This window comes from Garra rufa, chromosome 13 (genome assembly GCF_049309525.1).
Source record: "Garra rufa chromosome 13, GarRuf1.0, whole genome shotgun sequence".
NCBI lineage: Eukaryota > Metazoa > Chordata > Actinopteri > Cypriniformes > Cyprinidae > Garra > Garra rufa.
Window position 1 is genome coordinate 14,713,940 of NC_133373.1, and position 13,119 is coordinate 14,727,058.

At 35.3% G+C, this 13,119-nt stretch overlaps 1 protein-coding gene across 1 annotated transcript; it reads right to left on the bottom strand.

Annotated features, from left to right (window-relative positions):
• Positions 1-2,570: 2,570 nt before the first annotated feature.
• Positions 2,571-7,522, bottom strand: fosl2l (fos-like antigen 2 like). The gene is made up of 4 exons (XM_073852875.1): positions 7,383-7,522; positions 7,108-7,264; positions 6,561-6,668; positions 2,571-3,328 (listed from the first exon to the last, which is right to left on the bottom strand). The coding sequence occupies exons 1-4, from the start codon at positions 7,430-7,432 to the stop codon at positions 3,062-3,064; spliced, it is 582 nt and encodes a 193-aa protein (XP_073708976.1). The 5' UTR covers positions 7,433-7,522; the 3' UTR covers positions 2,571-3,061.
• Between the last annotated feature and the right edge of the window lie 5,597 nt (positions 7,523-13,119).

Genomic DNA, 13,119 nt, shown 5'->3' on the forward strand with positions numbered 1-13,119 from the left:
TGATTAGTAATATGCATTGTTAAGAACTTAATTTGAAGAAATTTAAAGGTGATTTTCTCAGAATTTTGATTTTTTTGCACCCTCAGATTCCAGATTTTCAAATAGTTGTATCTCGGCCAAATATGGCCCTATCCTAACAAACCATACATCAATAGAAAGCTTATTTATTGAGCTTTCACATGATGTATATATCTCAGTTTTGTAAAATTTGACCTTAAGACTGGTTTTGTGGTCCAGGGTCACATATAGTATAAGTTTGGATTTTGTAGTTACTGCGATTTTGAGACTCTTGTTTCTCTGAAATGGGACAAAATTGAACCAGGAGACTTTGCTACAAGACAAAATGGTTGTCACAAAGCTCATTTTAAGCCTTAAAGGGATGGTTCGGAGTAGAATTGACTTCATTGCTATGCACTCCGAAGCCCATGTAAATACCCCATCCGAAGTTTTTTTTACCTTAGTCAAACATTTATGGAGATATTAGAGTTTTTCGAATTGCTTGTTACAGGAGTGAATGGTACATGTGATGTATCTCGTAAATTGCACCACTAAACGTGCAAGTAATCTTACCAAACTTGTACAGTAGTGTAAATAGGTTATGTACTCACAAAACGCTGCATCGGAACATTTGTAAGTCCACCATGAGTGTTTTAAAAACACGTTTTAGCCGATCCCTATTAGTCTCAAAAACTACAAATGGCGACATGTCGACGTCACTTCCCTGGTTTGAAAAAAGCATGTAAAAGTCCTCCTACAAGTTGACATGCAGACAGTAGGAGGACTTTTACGTGCTTTTTTCAAACCAGGGAAGTGATGTCGACTTGTAGTTTCTGAGACTAGTAGTTCTCGGGTAAAACGTGTTAAAACACTCATGGTGGACTTACAAATGTTCTGATGCAGCGTTTTGTGAGTACATAACCTATTTACACTACTGTACAAGTTTGGTAAGATTACTTGCACGTTTAGTGGTGCAATTTACGAGATACATCACATGTACCATTCACTCCTGTAACAAGCAATTCGAAAAACTCTAATATCTCCATAAATGTTTGACTAAGGTAAAAAAAACTTCGGATGGGGTATTTAGATGGGCTTCGGAGTGCATAGCAATGAAGTCAATTCTACTCCGAACCATCCCTTTAACTCAATTTTGACCAAATGTGTAGTTACTGCACTTTGCCTTTGGAGGGCAGTATACATCTAAATGTTAATGTGTTTAGTCTTGGTGGAATAGATCTGTTATACTGCTGCGGCAGAGCAAGTACCAACTTGTTATACTGCCAATATATTAACAGACATGCTGCTGTGAGCATGTAAGAAATACTGCTGCTACATATATAACATATATGAAATATCCCCATATAAAACATACATGAAATCAGCCCACAGTAAATCTATACAGGTGGAGCTGGGGAGGGTGAAGGGTTTCTGAAAATATTTTAGTCAAATATTTAAATGTTGAGCAGCAAGCTCATTGGCTGCTGATATGTGATACAAAAAAGAACCAATCAGCTGTATCATGTGAATAATAATGTCATTATGTCAGATTTAGTTCAAATGGACTGCGCCATCTAGAGTTTCATGACAGAACTTTTTGTTTTGCTATTTCTAATGATGAAATGCCATTCATTTGTGGCAAGGGTCTAATTACTTTAGAATCATTTCTTTCTCTTTTGTCTTGATCCCATCATGAGAGAAAAAATCTGAGATCAGTGGTAGTATTTGAGTTTCAGTCAAGCCTTTTTTCTTATCGTTCACATTGCACCTAAATTTGTATAACAATCTTAAAAATCATAAGATAATCAAATACAATGAAATAATACGATAGTGTTTACAAAACACATTTCATACTGAAGTTCTCTCCTTCCTTCTTACTGAGTAGCATATATATATAGTGGTAGATTTCCATCTTACTGATTGAGCAACACATTAGATTTGTTTTTAAAAGGACATGCGAGTCAAAGTTTAAGCTCTGTGTGAACGCCGGACACCTAACACCATTCTTCCTATTTCACACCTGAAGAAAGCTATTAAAAGTTTGGGGGGATTTGCCCAATATCCTGTGACCTTTAAATAGAAAGGCCTCTGTGAATTGAAAGTCAGATTCCCAAAACCCAAACAGGAACTCATGCCCACAGTGGAAATCCTCCTCCTTCCTCAGTGCATGCCTGAGCATTGCCACTCCTGTGCAGATGTCAAAATATCCTCCGTTTATTGCATCCTATGTGGCACGCTGTATCTTGTTGCATGTAACTCTAAGCTTACTGCTTAAAGGGATAGTTCACCCAAAATGGAAATTGTGTCATCTATCTTTCTATGTAACATATTTAAATATATATATGTGTAAAATATATTGTTATATTTTTTTTTCAGAAAGAATATTTAATCATAAATGTTATCAGCAGTAATTTTGCTTTCTGTTCAAAACAGACATTTGCTGATAACCATTTATAGCACACATAAAAATGACAACATTTAGACATGTTTTAATTCTTTACTGAACATTTCATTTTTATTAAATGACAGTTGGAAATTTATAAACACACTTTGGCAAGAAAATAACAGGGCATGTGGTATTAAACAATATTGATTTGTTTTATAATTTTCAAATCATTCCAGCTGATGCTTTCAAACTATTGCAAATCATTAACTTTAAAGCCGCTAGATAACATTACCTTGGTAACTTATTTAACTCAGTACAATTCACAATGATGTTCAATATGTTCAACATCAGACTTTTCTTTTCTTATTGTCGAGCCCTTTTTAGGAATTTTTTAAAACATAATGTCAGTGCATTTTAGATTGTAAACACCAGTCATTTACAATCATTTTTAAAAATATCGTTACTATTTCAAAGACAGTTATAATAGGTCACTACATGGAAACAAGGAATAAATTATTATAACAGAGCACCAGAATTGATTTCACTTTCATCTGCAATGGGTTTCTTACCACAGGCCAAGTTGGATGTTGAACACAGAATGTCTCTTTCATTGTGGTAATGAGGTATTTACAAAGATATTAAATAAAAATTGCTGGTGCGTCATCGTCTTCACTGAATTTATTGTAAGTCATGGCCTTTCTCTTTCAGTTGGAGCGCCAAGTGTCTCGACCCACTTACGTCATCCAGAGGTTCCTGTTTTATTGTGATGGAAATTTTGGATGGAAGATGCTCTCCTGACATAAAACTGTCCAAGGAATGAGGTTTGTCCAGTGTGCAGATGGATGCATGGGATGCCAGTAGCATTCTCAGCTGCTCTTTCTCCTGTTGCAGGCAACTCACCTGCCTCTGCAGCATGACCTGCTCCATGTGCAAGCGCTCAGTCTCCTAAAACAAATTCACAGCTGGATCTCATTAGCATGTGCTGCTGGTTATTACGTAACAGTACCAGATTCCCCGAAGCAGAATGCGATGCATTCTTAAAATTAAAGGGTGTAATAGGAGGTTTTCATAGCAATACCATACCATAACAAAGATTTGCTAAATAACCTTTAAGTGAGCAGTTCTCCTAGTATAAAGAACATTTTAACATTCCTAAGAATTTTATTTTTCACTATAAAGAACCTTTTGTGCATTGGAAAGTTTCCATGGATGTTAAAGGAATAGTCCGAGGCCATCCAAGATGTAGATGAGTTTGTTTCTTCATCAGAACATATTTGGATTAATTTAGCATTACATCACTTACTCACTATCTGATCCTCTGGAGTGAATTTGTGCCATCAGAATGTGAGTCTAAACAGTTGATAAAAACAATCCACAAGTAATCCAAATTTGAAGTGAAAAGATGCATAATTGTAAGAAACAAATCCATCATTACAGCGTTTTAACTGTAAACCATTGCTTCTGGCTAAAATACCAGTCTGTAATAACGCTTCCTCCAGTAAAAAAAAAAGTCCATCTCCTGTTGTCCTCTCACATCAAAATTCACAATTAGTTATGAGCTGTTTTGGACTGTTTTCACTCAATCTGTGCATTTTTTCCTCCTGATTCAGAGTTTTTTACTGGGAAAAGCGGCTTTAAAACTGTATGAAATTAGTAGTTCACTTTCAGAACAAAAATTTACAGATATTGTACTCACCCCCTTGTCATCCAAGATGTTCATGTCTTTCTTTATTCATTCGTAAGGAAATTATGTTTTTTGAGTAAAACATTTCAGATTTCTCTCTATTTATTACACGGCTCTTTGGAATGCTTGATTCTGATTGGTCAGTTGAGACATTTGCAGGTTCGTTCTTTTCAAATAATCACCGCTCCAAAGTAATAACGCATAGCCGGTACTACTTGTATGTTTAAAATCCCTCCGTGCCAACAAAGATTACCGTTTGGCGCCATCTTGTGACAAACACTGGACAACCACGATTAACAATGGAAAATTTCGACATTAATCTATTTAAATTGTCTTACTAACGTACATAGTTTGAATGTTAGTCACGTGGTACTATATCGTTTCGCGGAAGGATAAAAATGTTAATTCAAAACAAATATGCCAATAAAAGGTTTCAAATTCATATTCATGTCCAGTTTTTTTCCTTATGTGGCAAGTAGCCGTGTAATAAGCGGGATAATGTACGCTTCGCTCTCCGCTTCGCGTCGGGTCCTGATCACACTGTCGGGGCTTATTTCTGCGATAACTACCGGCTGCCTGTACATTATCCCTTACATAATGGACTCCTATGGTGCCCCCGAGTTTGAACTTCCAAAATGCAGCTTCAAATGGCTCTAAACGATCGCAGCCGGGGAAAGAAAAGTCTTATCTAGCAAAATGATGGGTTATTTTCTAAAACAGAAATACAATTTATATACTTTTTAACCTCAAATGCACATCTTGTCTAGCTTGGCAAGACAAGCATTTGAGATAAAAAAAGTATAAAATTGTAAATATTTTTAGAAAATAACCAATTGTTTCACTAGATAAGACCCTTCTTCCTTGGCTGGGATCATTTAGAGACCTTTGAAGCTGCATTTAAACTGCTTTTTGGAAGTTCAAACTCGGGGGCACCATAGAAGTCCATTATATAGAGAGAAATCCTGAAATGTTTTACTCAAAAAACATCCTTTACGACTAAAGAAAGAAAGACATGAACATCTTGGATGACAAGGGGGTGAGTACAATATCTGTAATTTTTTGTTTTGAAAGTGAACTACTCCTTTAATGATGCATTTGTTTCTTACAAACATGCAGATTTTTGCTTTACAAGACGTTAATTATACTCTATCAACTGTTTGGACTCTCATTCTGACGGCACCCATTCGCTGCATAGGATCCATAGTGAGCAAGTGATGTAACGCTACATTTCTTCAAATGCTTTCCTATGAAGAAACGAACTCATCTACATGTTGGATGACCTGAAGGTGAGTACATTTTCAAGTAATTTCGACTTTTGGGTGAACTCTTCCTGTAAAGGTTCTTAATGGAACCACTGAGAGTGTGACTATCCAATGGAGTTCTGTTTTGATTTCACAGAGTGTGATGCGTTCTTAAAAATAAATAGTGCAATAGGAGGTTTTCATAGCAATGCCATAAAAGATCCATTTTAGGTACACTAAAGAACCTTTTTTCTTAGGAATTTTTAATATTCCTAAGAAATGTATTTCCACTATAAAGAACCTTTTTGTGCATTGGAAAGTTTCCATGGGATAAGGACTAGTTCATTCAAAAATTGAAAGATGTAGATGAGTTTTTTTTTTCGTCATCAGAACAGATTTATGATAAATTTACCATTACATCACTTGCTCACAAGCTGATCGTCTGGAGTGAATGGGTGCCGTCAGAATGTGAGTCTAAACAGTTGATAAAAACATTACAACAATCCACAAGTAATCCACATCTGAAGCGAAAAGATGTGTAATTGTAAGAAACAAATTTATCATTATGGCATTTTAACTTTAAACCATTGCTTCTGGCTAAAATACCAGTCTATAATGCATAATAACGCTTCCAGTCAAAAATCAAAGATTAGTTTAGAGCTGTTTTGGACTGTTTTCACTCGAACTGTGCATATTGATTCAGAGTTTTTTACTGGAAAAAGATGTCTTAAAAATGTCTTAGGGCATTTGTTTCTTACAAACATGCAGCATTTTGCTTCACAAGACATTAACTGGTGTATTGGAGTGGCGTGGATTATTGTGCTGTTTTTATCAAATGTTTGGACTCTGACGGCACCCATTCACTGCAGATGATCCATAGTGAGAAAGTGATGTAATGATAAATTTCTCCAAATGTGTTCCCAGTAAATACAAACTCATCTACATCTTGGATGACTTGAAGGTGAGTAAATGTTCATGTAATTTAGATTTTTTTGGTGAACTCTTCCTTTAAGTTCTTAACCACTGAGAGTGTGACTGTCCAATTGAGTTCTGTTTTGATTTCCGAATTGAATCTATGAAAACAATAATTGATGTGTTGTTGGATGATGCATTCATCATACGTAATTCTTAATAGTTTTTTTGTACAATTACAGAAGTCTCAAGTTAAAACTAGACAAACAAGATGTATCAGAAAGGTGCACCACCCTGAACACAATGAAAATGAAAATGGCAGTACGGCCCTATTACTCACCTCCTGAAGAAGGTCAATAAGTTCTCTTCTGCGGTTGCGGCATTTGGCGGCAGCCATTTTGTTACGCTCTCTTCTTCGTCTTATCTTCTCCTCTTCATCTGGAGTGAGCTAATAATGAAGCAATATAACAGTATTTAAAAAACTGGAATAATATATTCTTTCTTTAGCCTACTTTATTGATCTGCCATTATTTTTTAAAGATTAATGTAGTTATATATAAAGAAAGAGAACACTGCAGTTTAAAAGTTGTCACAAGTACTGAACATAAATGTGTGTTTTGCATTCTGGTTTAAACATCTTGAATTAGCATGTTTTTTTGTGTGGAATATACATATACTCATTCAGGCAAAGACCATCTATAGTTTTTAATTTCAAACATTTGTTAAACAAAACATTTACATTTTAGATATTTGCTATTTTATGAATTAATGCATTTAAGTCTATACATTAATAATAATAATAATAATAATAATAATAATAATAATAATAATAATAATAATAATAATAATAAATATGTTATAATATGTTGTATTTTAAGTATTTGTACCTGTATATTTCTTTTGAAGCTTGATGTAGGTTCACTGGTCTGGTCCAGACTCTCACTTGGCATCACTGGCTCGATTATCCAGCGCAGCTCTTGTCTCGATGTGACTGCATTGACAGTGGCGATAAAAGGGCTTTTGGAAAACTGCATTTCGACCTGGCTGAAAAGAGGAGAGAAAAAAAGAAATGTGCGGTAAATGAAATAAGATCAAATGGAAATCATTGCGTTTGTACGTGGGTATATGGTTAAAACATGCGAATTAATTGACCTATACACACCTGACTGAATTATCGCCTCCAGAGATGCAGTTTCGTTCATCTGCGTTCATTCCAGATATCTCCAAATTAAATGATATTTTGCCATGGATTTATCCTGGTTGAAGTGTATTAGTCCCGATGTTGAAATTCCAGTTCCACCCATGCACTTTTCAATCGGTGCAGCAACAGGCATTCACTGGCCTAGTATTATAATCATTTGAATGACGAATGTCTCCTAAAAAGGGCAATTGCGTCAGAGCGTAAGCGTTTCATGGATGTGGAATTACCTTATGTGAGTTACGTCATGTGTTTCCACGCACTAGCGGCACCCATGCTCCAGCAGGGGGAGAAAAAATAATAATAAATAAATAGATCAACATATACATGCTCTATCAGTCTCTTTTATACAGTACTGTTATTAAACTCAAAGTCAACATTATTAAAGGCATTATTATTTGTGACCCTGGACCACAAAACCAGTCATAAGAAGCACAGGTGAATACTGTATGTAGCAATAGCCAAAATTATCGATTTTTCTTTTATGCCAAAAATCATTAGGATATTATTAGGATATTAGTGTCATGTTCGATTAAGATATATTTCCTACTGTAAATATATCAAAACTTAATTTTTGATTAGTAATAATCAAGATTCCAGATTTTCAAATAGTTGTATCTCGGCCAAATATTGTACTATCATGACAAACAATACATCAACGGAAAGCTAATTTATTCAGCTTTCAGACCCTATATAAATGTCAGTTTAATAAAATTGACCCTTATGACTGGTTTTGTGGTCCATGGTCCAATTTCATAAATAAATAATAATTTTCAAAAATTAGAAAATAAATCTCTTTTTTTATTACTGTAGTATTTATACAATTCAAAAAATAAAAATTTTGGGGTTTTGCCTTTATTATGATACAACAGTACAGAGCAGACAGGAAGTAAAATAGGGACCCGATCGGGAAAGGTCCTCGAATCTGGATTCGAACTCGGGACGCTTAATGCATCGTTATATGTCGGCGCACTTGCCCACTACACTGTGAAAAACTGACAGTGAATTTAACGTAAAAACTGTAAAAATGCTATGGTAAAAACCTGTGAAATGATTAACGGTAAGTTCCCCTTCTATACGGTGAAAAACTGTGTTGGACATTGCATGTAATTTTATGGTAATAGGCTACACTGTTTTTTGAAGTGAATAACCGTAAATTGACATTCCCAGAATTCCCTGTGTTTCATTTTTTAATTGAATGTTTTTTTGTTGAAATAACTTTTTCTTCTTAGATTTTTCTTGGCAGTTTTATACATTAGGGTTGTATGTTACATATAATGTTGTTAAATTACTGTGTTTTGCAGTATTTCAGTTTTATGTGTGTTACCATGATGGTGTTTACTGTTTGTGTGAATAACACTGTGCACCTTCTATATAGGTCATTATTTAAAACTTCCTGATGATGGACTTTGGCTCATCGCACTATGATATCATCACCCCCTGCTTTTGGTGGTTATCAATGTGTTACAAACGTACAAAACAGATATCAGTATTTCAGTAGTGCAAAAGGTCGGTATATTACCATTGTATCAGTTAAAAAAATTCAGAAATTACGCTATTTACCTGTACATTTAAGTGAAAACCGTAAAATGTAAAACATTGCTACCGTATTTTTTAACAATAAAACTCTGGTAACCACAGCTGCAGGTTGTTTACCATAAATTTTAAGGCTTTTTTTTTTTTACAGTGTAGGCTATTGGCGCTGACTTATAACAGATCTCAAACCAGCATTAAAGGAGTAGTTCACTTTCAGAACAAAAATTTACAGATAATGTGCTCATCCCATTGTCATCCAAGATGTTCATGTCTTCTTTCTTCAGTTGTAAAGAAATGGTGTTTTTTGAGGAAAATATTTCAGGATTTCTCTCCATATAGTGGACTTCTATGGTTGCCCGTGAGTTTGAACTTCCAAAATGCAGTTTAAATGAAGCTTCAAAGGGCTCTAAATGATCCCAGTCGAGGAAGAAGGGTCTTATTTAGCAAAATGATTGGCTATTTTCTAAAAACATTTACAATTTATATACTTTTTAATCTCTACACAGAGTACACACAGAGCTAGAGAAGATGAGCATTTGAGGTTAAAAAGTATATAAATTGTATTTTTTTTAATTAAAAAAAAAATCGTTTTGTTAGATAAGACTCTTCTTTCCTTGGCTGTGATGGTTTAGAGCCATTTGAACCTGCATTTTGGAAGTTCAAACTCGGGGGCACCATAGAAGTCCACTATATGAAGAGAAATCCTGAAATGTTTTCTTTAAAAAACATAATTTCCTTACGACTGAAGAAAGAAAGACAAGAACATCTTGGATGACAAGGGGGTGAGTACATTATCTGTACATTTTTGTTTTGAAAGTGAACTACTCCTTTAAGTCGCTTACTGTTTGTATTCCCAAAGCAGGGTAAAAAATACAAATTCTAGGGGAAGAAAAACCCAAACAAAAACAAAACATACTGTTGATTTTGCTTGAGTCAACAACCAGATACTGTGCCATTAATGTCTGACATTTTCTCTAGGTAGAGCCTATAATGCTGACATTATGAGTTATGACTCATGTCCATCTATATGAAGTGTATTGTTATGACTGAATCTGACAAACATGCTTTTTAAAACCATAATTAGCATGCAGCTTGGGTTTATATGTTCTATATAACAGCCATGCTGGAGTTAACAAGCTAAAGCACAGAGCGTTCTTAGACTAAACACAGAGACCTGCATCTGTGAGTGTGTTTATGTATGTGTGTATGTTTATGTGTGTGTTTAGCAGGGAACAGCACGTGCTCGGCCACACTACCGCAGTTGTGTAGGAGTGAATGTCACACAAGGATATTTTCCAAGGCTCAGTATTATTACAGCTCAGATGATATTTTCTTGCTTAATAGGGTTTTAGAAATTCAGTCTATCTTACCTTGAGACTGAGATGCATTTCATATAAGACAAGGAGCTTGTGTAAATGTTATGGTGTAAACATATGAGCCAGGAGAATTCAGCTTTGATACAGTTGTCCATGCTGTTCTGAAAGTTCCATCTTATTTTAACAGACACATCAAAGTGTATTGGGACTTCCGGTGGATACTCTGCTGTTTGTTAAAGACACGCTGATATAATGAAAGCGTGTGTGGGGTTGAAGGACATGTTATTTAAGAAAGAGATCGTAATGAACTCAAAAAGAGCACGAGAGGCCGGATATGTGAGAGTGGACACAAGCAGAACAAAACGGGTGGATGTAGATAATGGAAAAGCAAGATGAAAAGGGAAATTGTGTTTTTCTTCAACCGTGCTTATAGTCCTGCTTGTAGCTCATTCGATTCTTAGCATGAATATAATAATTAAACACTAATGCATCCATTAGCAAAACCTGCATTCAATCTGTCGCTTGGCAACACCACCAGCTCACAATTACATAGCACTGCAGTCTCTGTCCGTATAGCTTGGCTGCGTTTCATCTAACATGTGACAAGATGTCGTTGGTAACTACAAATAATGGAAATTAAACACTGGTTTCTGTTCTATTAAACTTATATTTATGCATATGGAAATTGCATTGCATTGAAGGTATACTTTTTAGCAATTCATGCAATCCCTGGGAATCAAACTCATGACCTTGGCCTAACTAGCAGTGTGTTCTTCTGTTTGCATGACATGAAACTTACCACAAATACACAGTGATGGCATCAGTATGGAATCAAGCTCATAAACACACTGCACATTTAGATTCGATTTGACTTTTAAGGTTAATGAGTTAACTTAGTGGTTAACCATTTAGGCTAATAATTCAAAAGTGGCCGATTGCGTCATCAGAGAGGGTGATTTATTAACTTGATCTCTTAAAACGCTCAACCATTGTGAACAATAATACTCTAATGGTCATATCAGTGGTGCCTGAAATGTGACAGTACGTATAATGCAAATGATAGCACTTTATATTTTTAACATTCTTTGAGTTTTAATGTCTAGTCACTTTAAAACTGATATTTTGACACTTAGTGACACTGATGCTGCATTTAATGAATATTTCTCTCAGTGGAACCATCATGTAGAATGCAAACAATAGCACTTAATGCATGTTTTTTTGTCTAGAGACTATAACTTGCAATCAGAAGTGGGATGTGAATCCATACCTTTAATGATGAATTCTATAAGTGGAGCCTTCAATGTAGAATGCATATGATAGTACTTGATTTTCTTGTCTATTCACACTATAACTAGCCGTCAGAACTGGGATTTGAACCCATACCTTCATTCAGAGACCAAAACCCTCATGTACTGAGAGTCATTCTGACACCTATTGCTGCTTTCTTGTTGATCAGTCATATCAGTGGAGCGTGTCTTATGGAAATGCAAATAGTAAAATGTAAATGATAGCACTTAATGCATTTACATTCTTTTTAACAGATAGTCACCCTAAAAATGATTTTGACACTTAACAGGCTGCATGTAATGATGACTTCCAAAAGTGGAGGCTTCAATGTGACATTTTGTAGAATGCAAATCTTGTCTAGTCACTCTATAACTTGCTGTCAGAAGTGGGATTTGAACCCATACCTCTATTCAGAGACCAAAAACCTCATTCAGAGGGCTGAATATGCTTGAGTACATTACCTTGAATGGCTTTACCATTCTGATAATAGTAAAATCTAATGCTGCTTTCTTGTTGATCAGTCAAATCAGTAATATGATGTCTTATGGCAATGCAAATAGTAAAATGCAAATGATAGCACCTAATGGATTTACATCCTTTGAGTTTTAATTCCTAGTCACTCTACAACTGTTATTCTGACACTTAGTGGACTGTATTTAATCACTTCTATCGGTGTAGCGTTGACACCGTATTGAATGCATATGAGAGTACTCTTTTTTTCTTGTCTAATCACTCTATAACTTGCTACCAGAAGTGGGATTTGAACCCACATCTTCATTTAGAGAACAAAAACCTCATGTTCTGAGGGGGCTGAAAGTGCTTGAGTGCAGCACCTACTTTGCAATTCTAACACCTAATGCTGCTTTCTTGTTGATCAGTCATACAAGTAGATTGTGTCTTATGGCAATGCAAATAGTAAAATGCAAATGATAGCACTTAATACGTTTGCATTCTTTGAGTTTTAATGTCTAGTCACTCTAAAACTGTTATTCTGACACTTAGTGAACTGCATTTAATGATCACTTCTATCAGTGTAGCCTTGACACTGTAGAATGCATATGATAGTACTTTATTTTCTTGTCTAGTCACTCTTTAATTTGCTATCAGAAGTGGGATGTGAACCCATATCTTCGTTTAGAGAACAATGTTCTCTAACGTGTTCTAAGGGGGGCTGAAAGTGCTTGAGTGCAGCACCTTGCTCTGCAATTTTAACACCTAATGATGCTCTCTTGTTGATCAGTCATATCAGTGGAGCCATGGCAATGCAAATGTGTACATTCTTTTGAATTTTTGTCTACTCACTCTAAAATCTTTTTTTTTTTTATCACAATCAGCATTTTAACCCACATCTCCATTTAGAGATCAGAATCCTAACCTCAGAAGGTTGCGAAACCTTCCCATCATGTGCACTGCATCATAAGACGTTGATATTTGGTTAAATTCAAGGTCAATGTCAACGTTAATTTGTTGTCCAATACTGACGTCAGCTGAGCTGATTTTAATGTTTTGGATTTTTTAGGTTGCGTAACCAAAATCTAACGTTAAGTCAACGTCAAATTGAC

What these genes read in the sequence shown, in the direction of transcription:
- fosl2l (XM_073852875.1), bottom strand. Translation starts at nt 7,432, where the DNA reads ATGAACGCAGATGAACGAAACTGCATCTCTGGAGGCGATAATTCAGTC. An exon ending in GGAGGCGATAATTCAGTCAG is followed by an intron (nt 7,265 to 7,382) that starts GTGTGTATAGGT and finishes TCCTCTTTTCAG; the next exon opens with CCAGGTCGAAATGCAGTTTT. An exon ending in GCTTCAAAAGAAATATACAG is followed by an intron (nt 6,669 to 7,107) that starts GTACAAATACTT and finishes CTTCATTATTAG; the next exon opens with CTCACTCCAGATGAAGAGGA.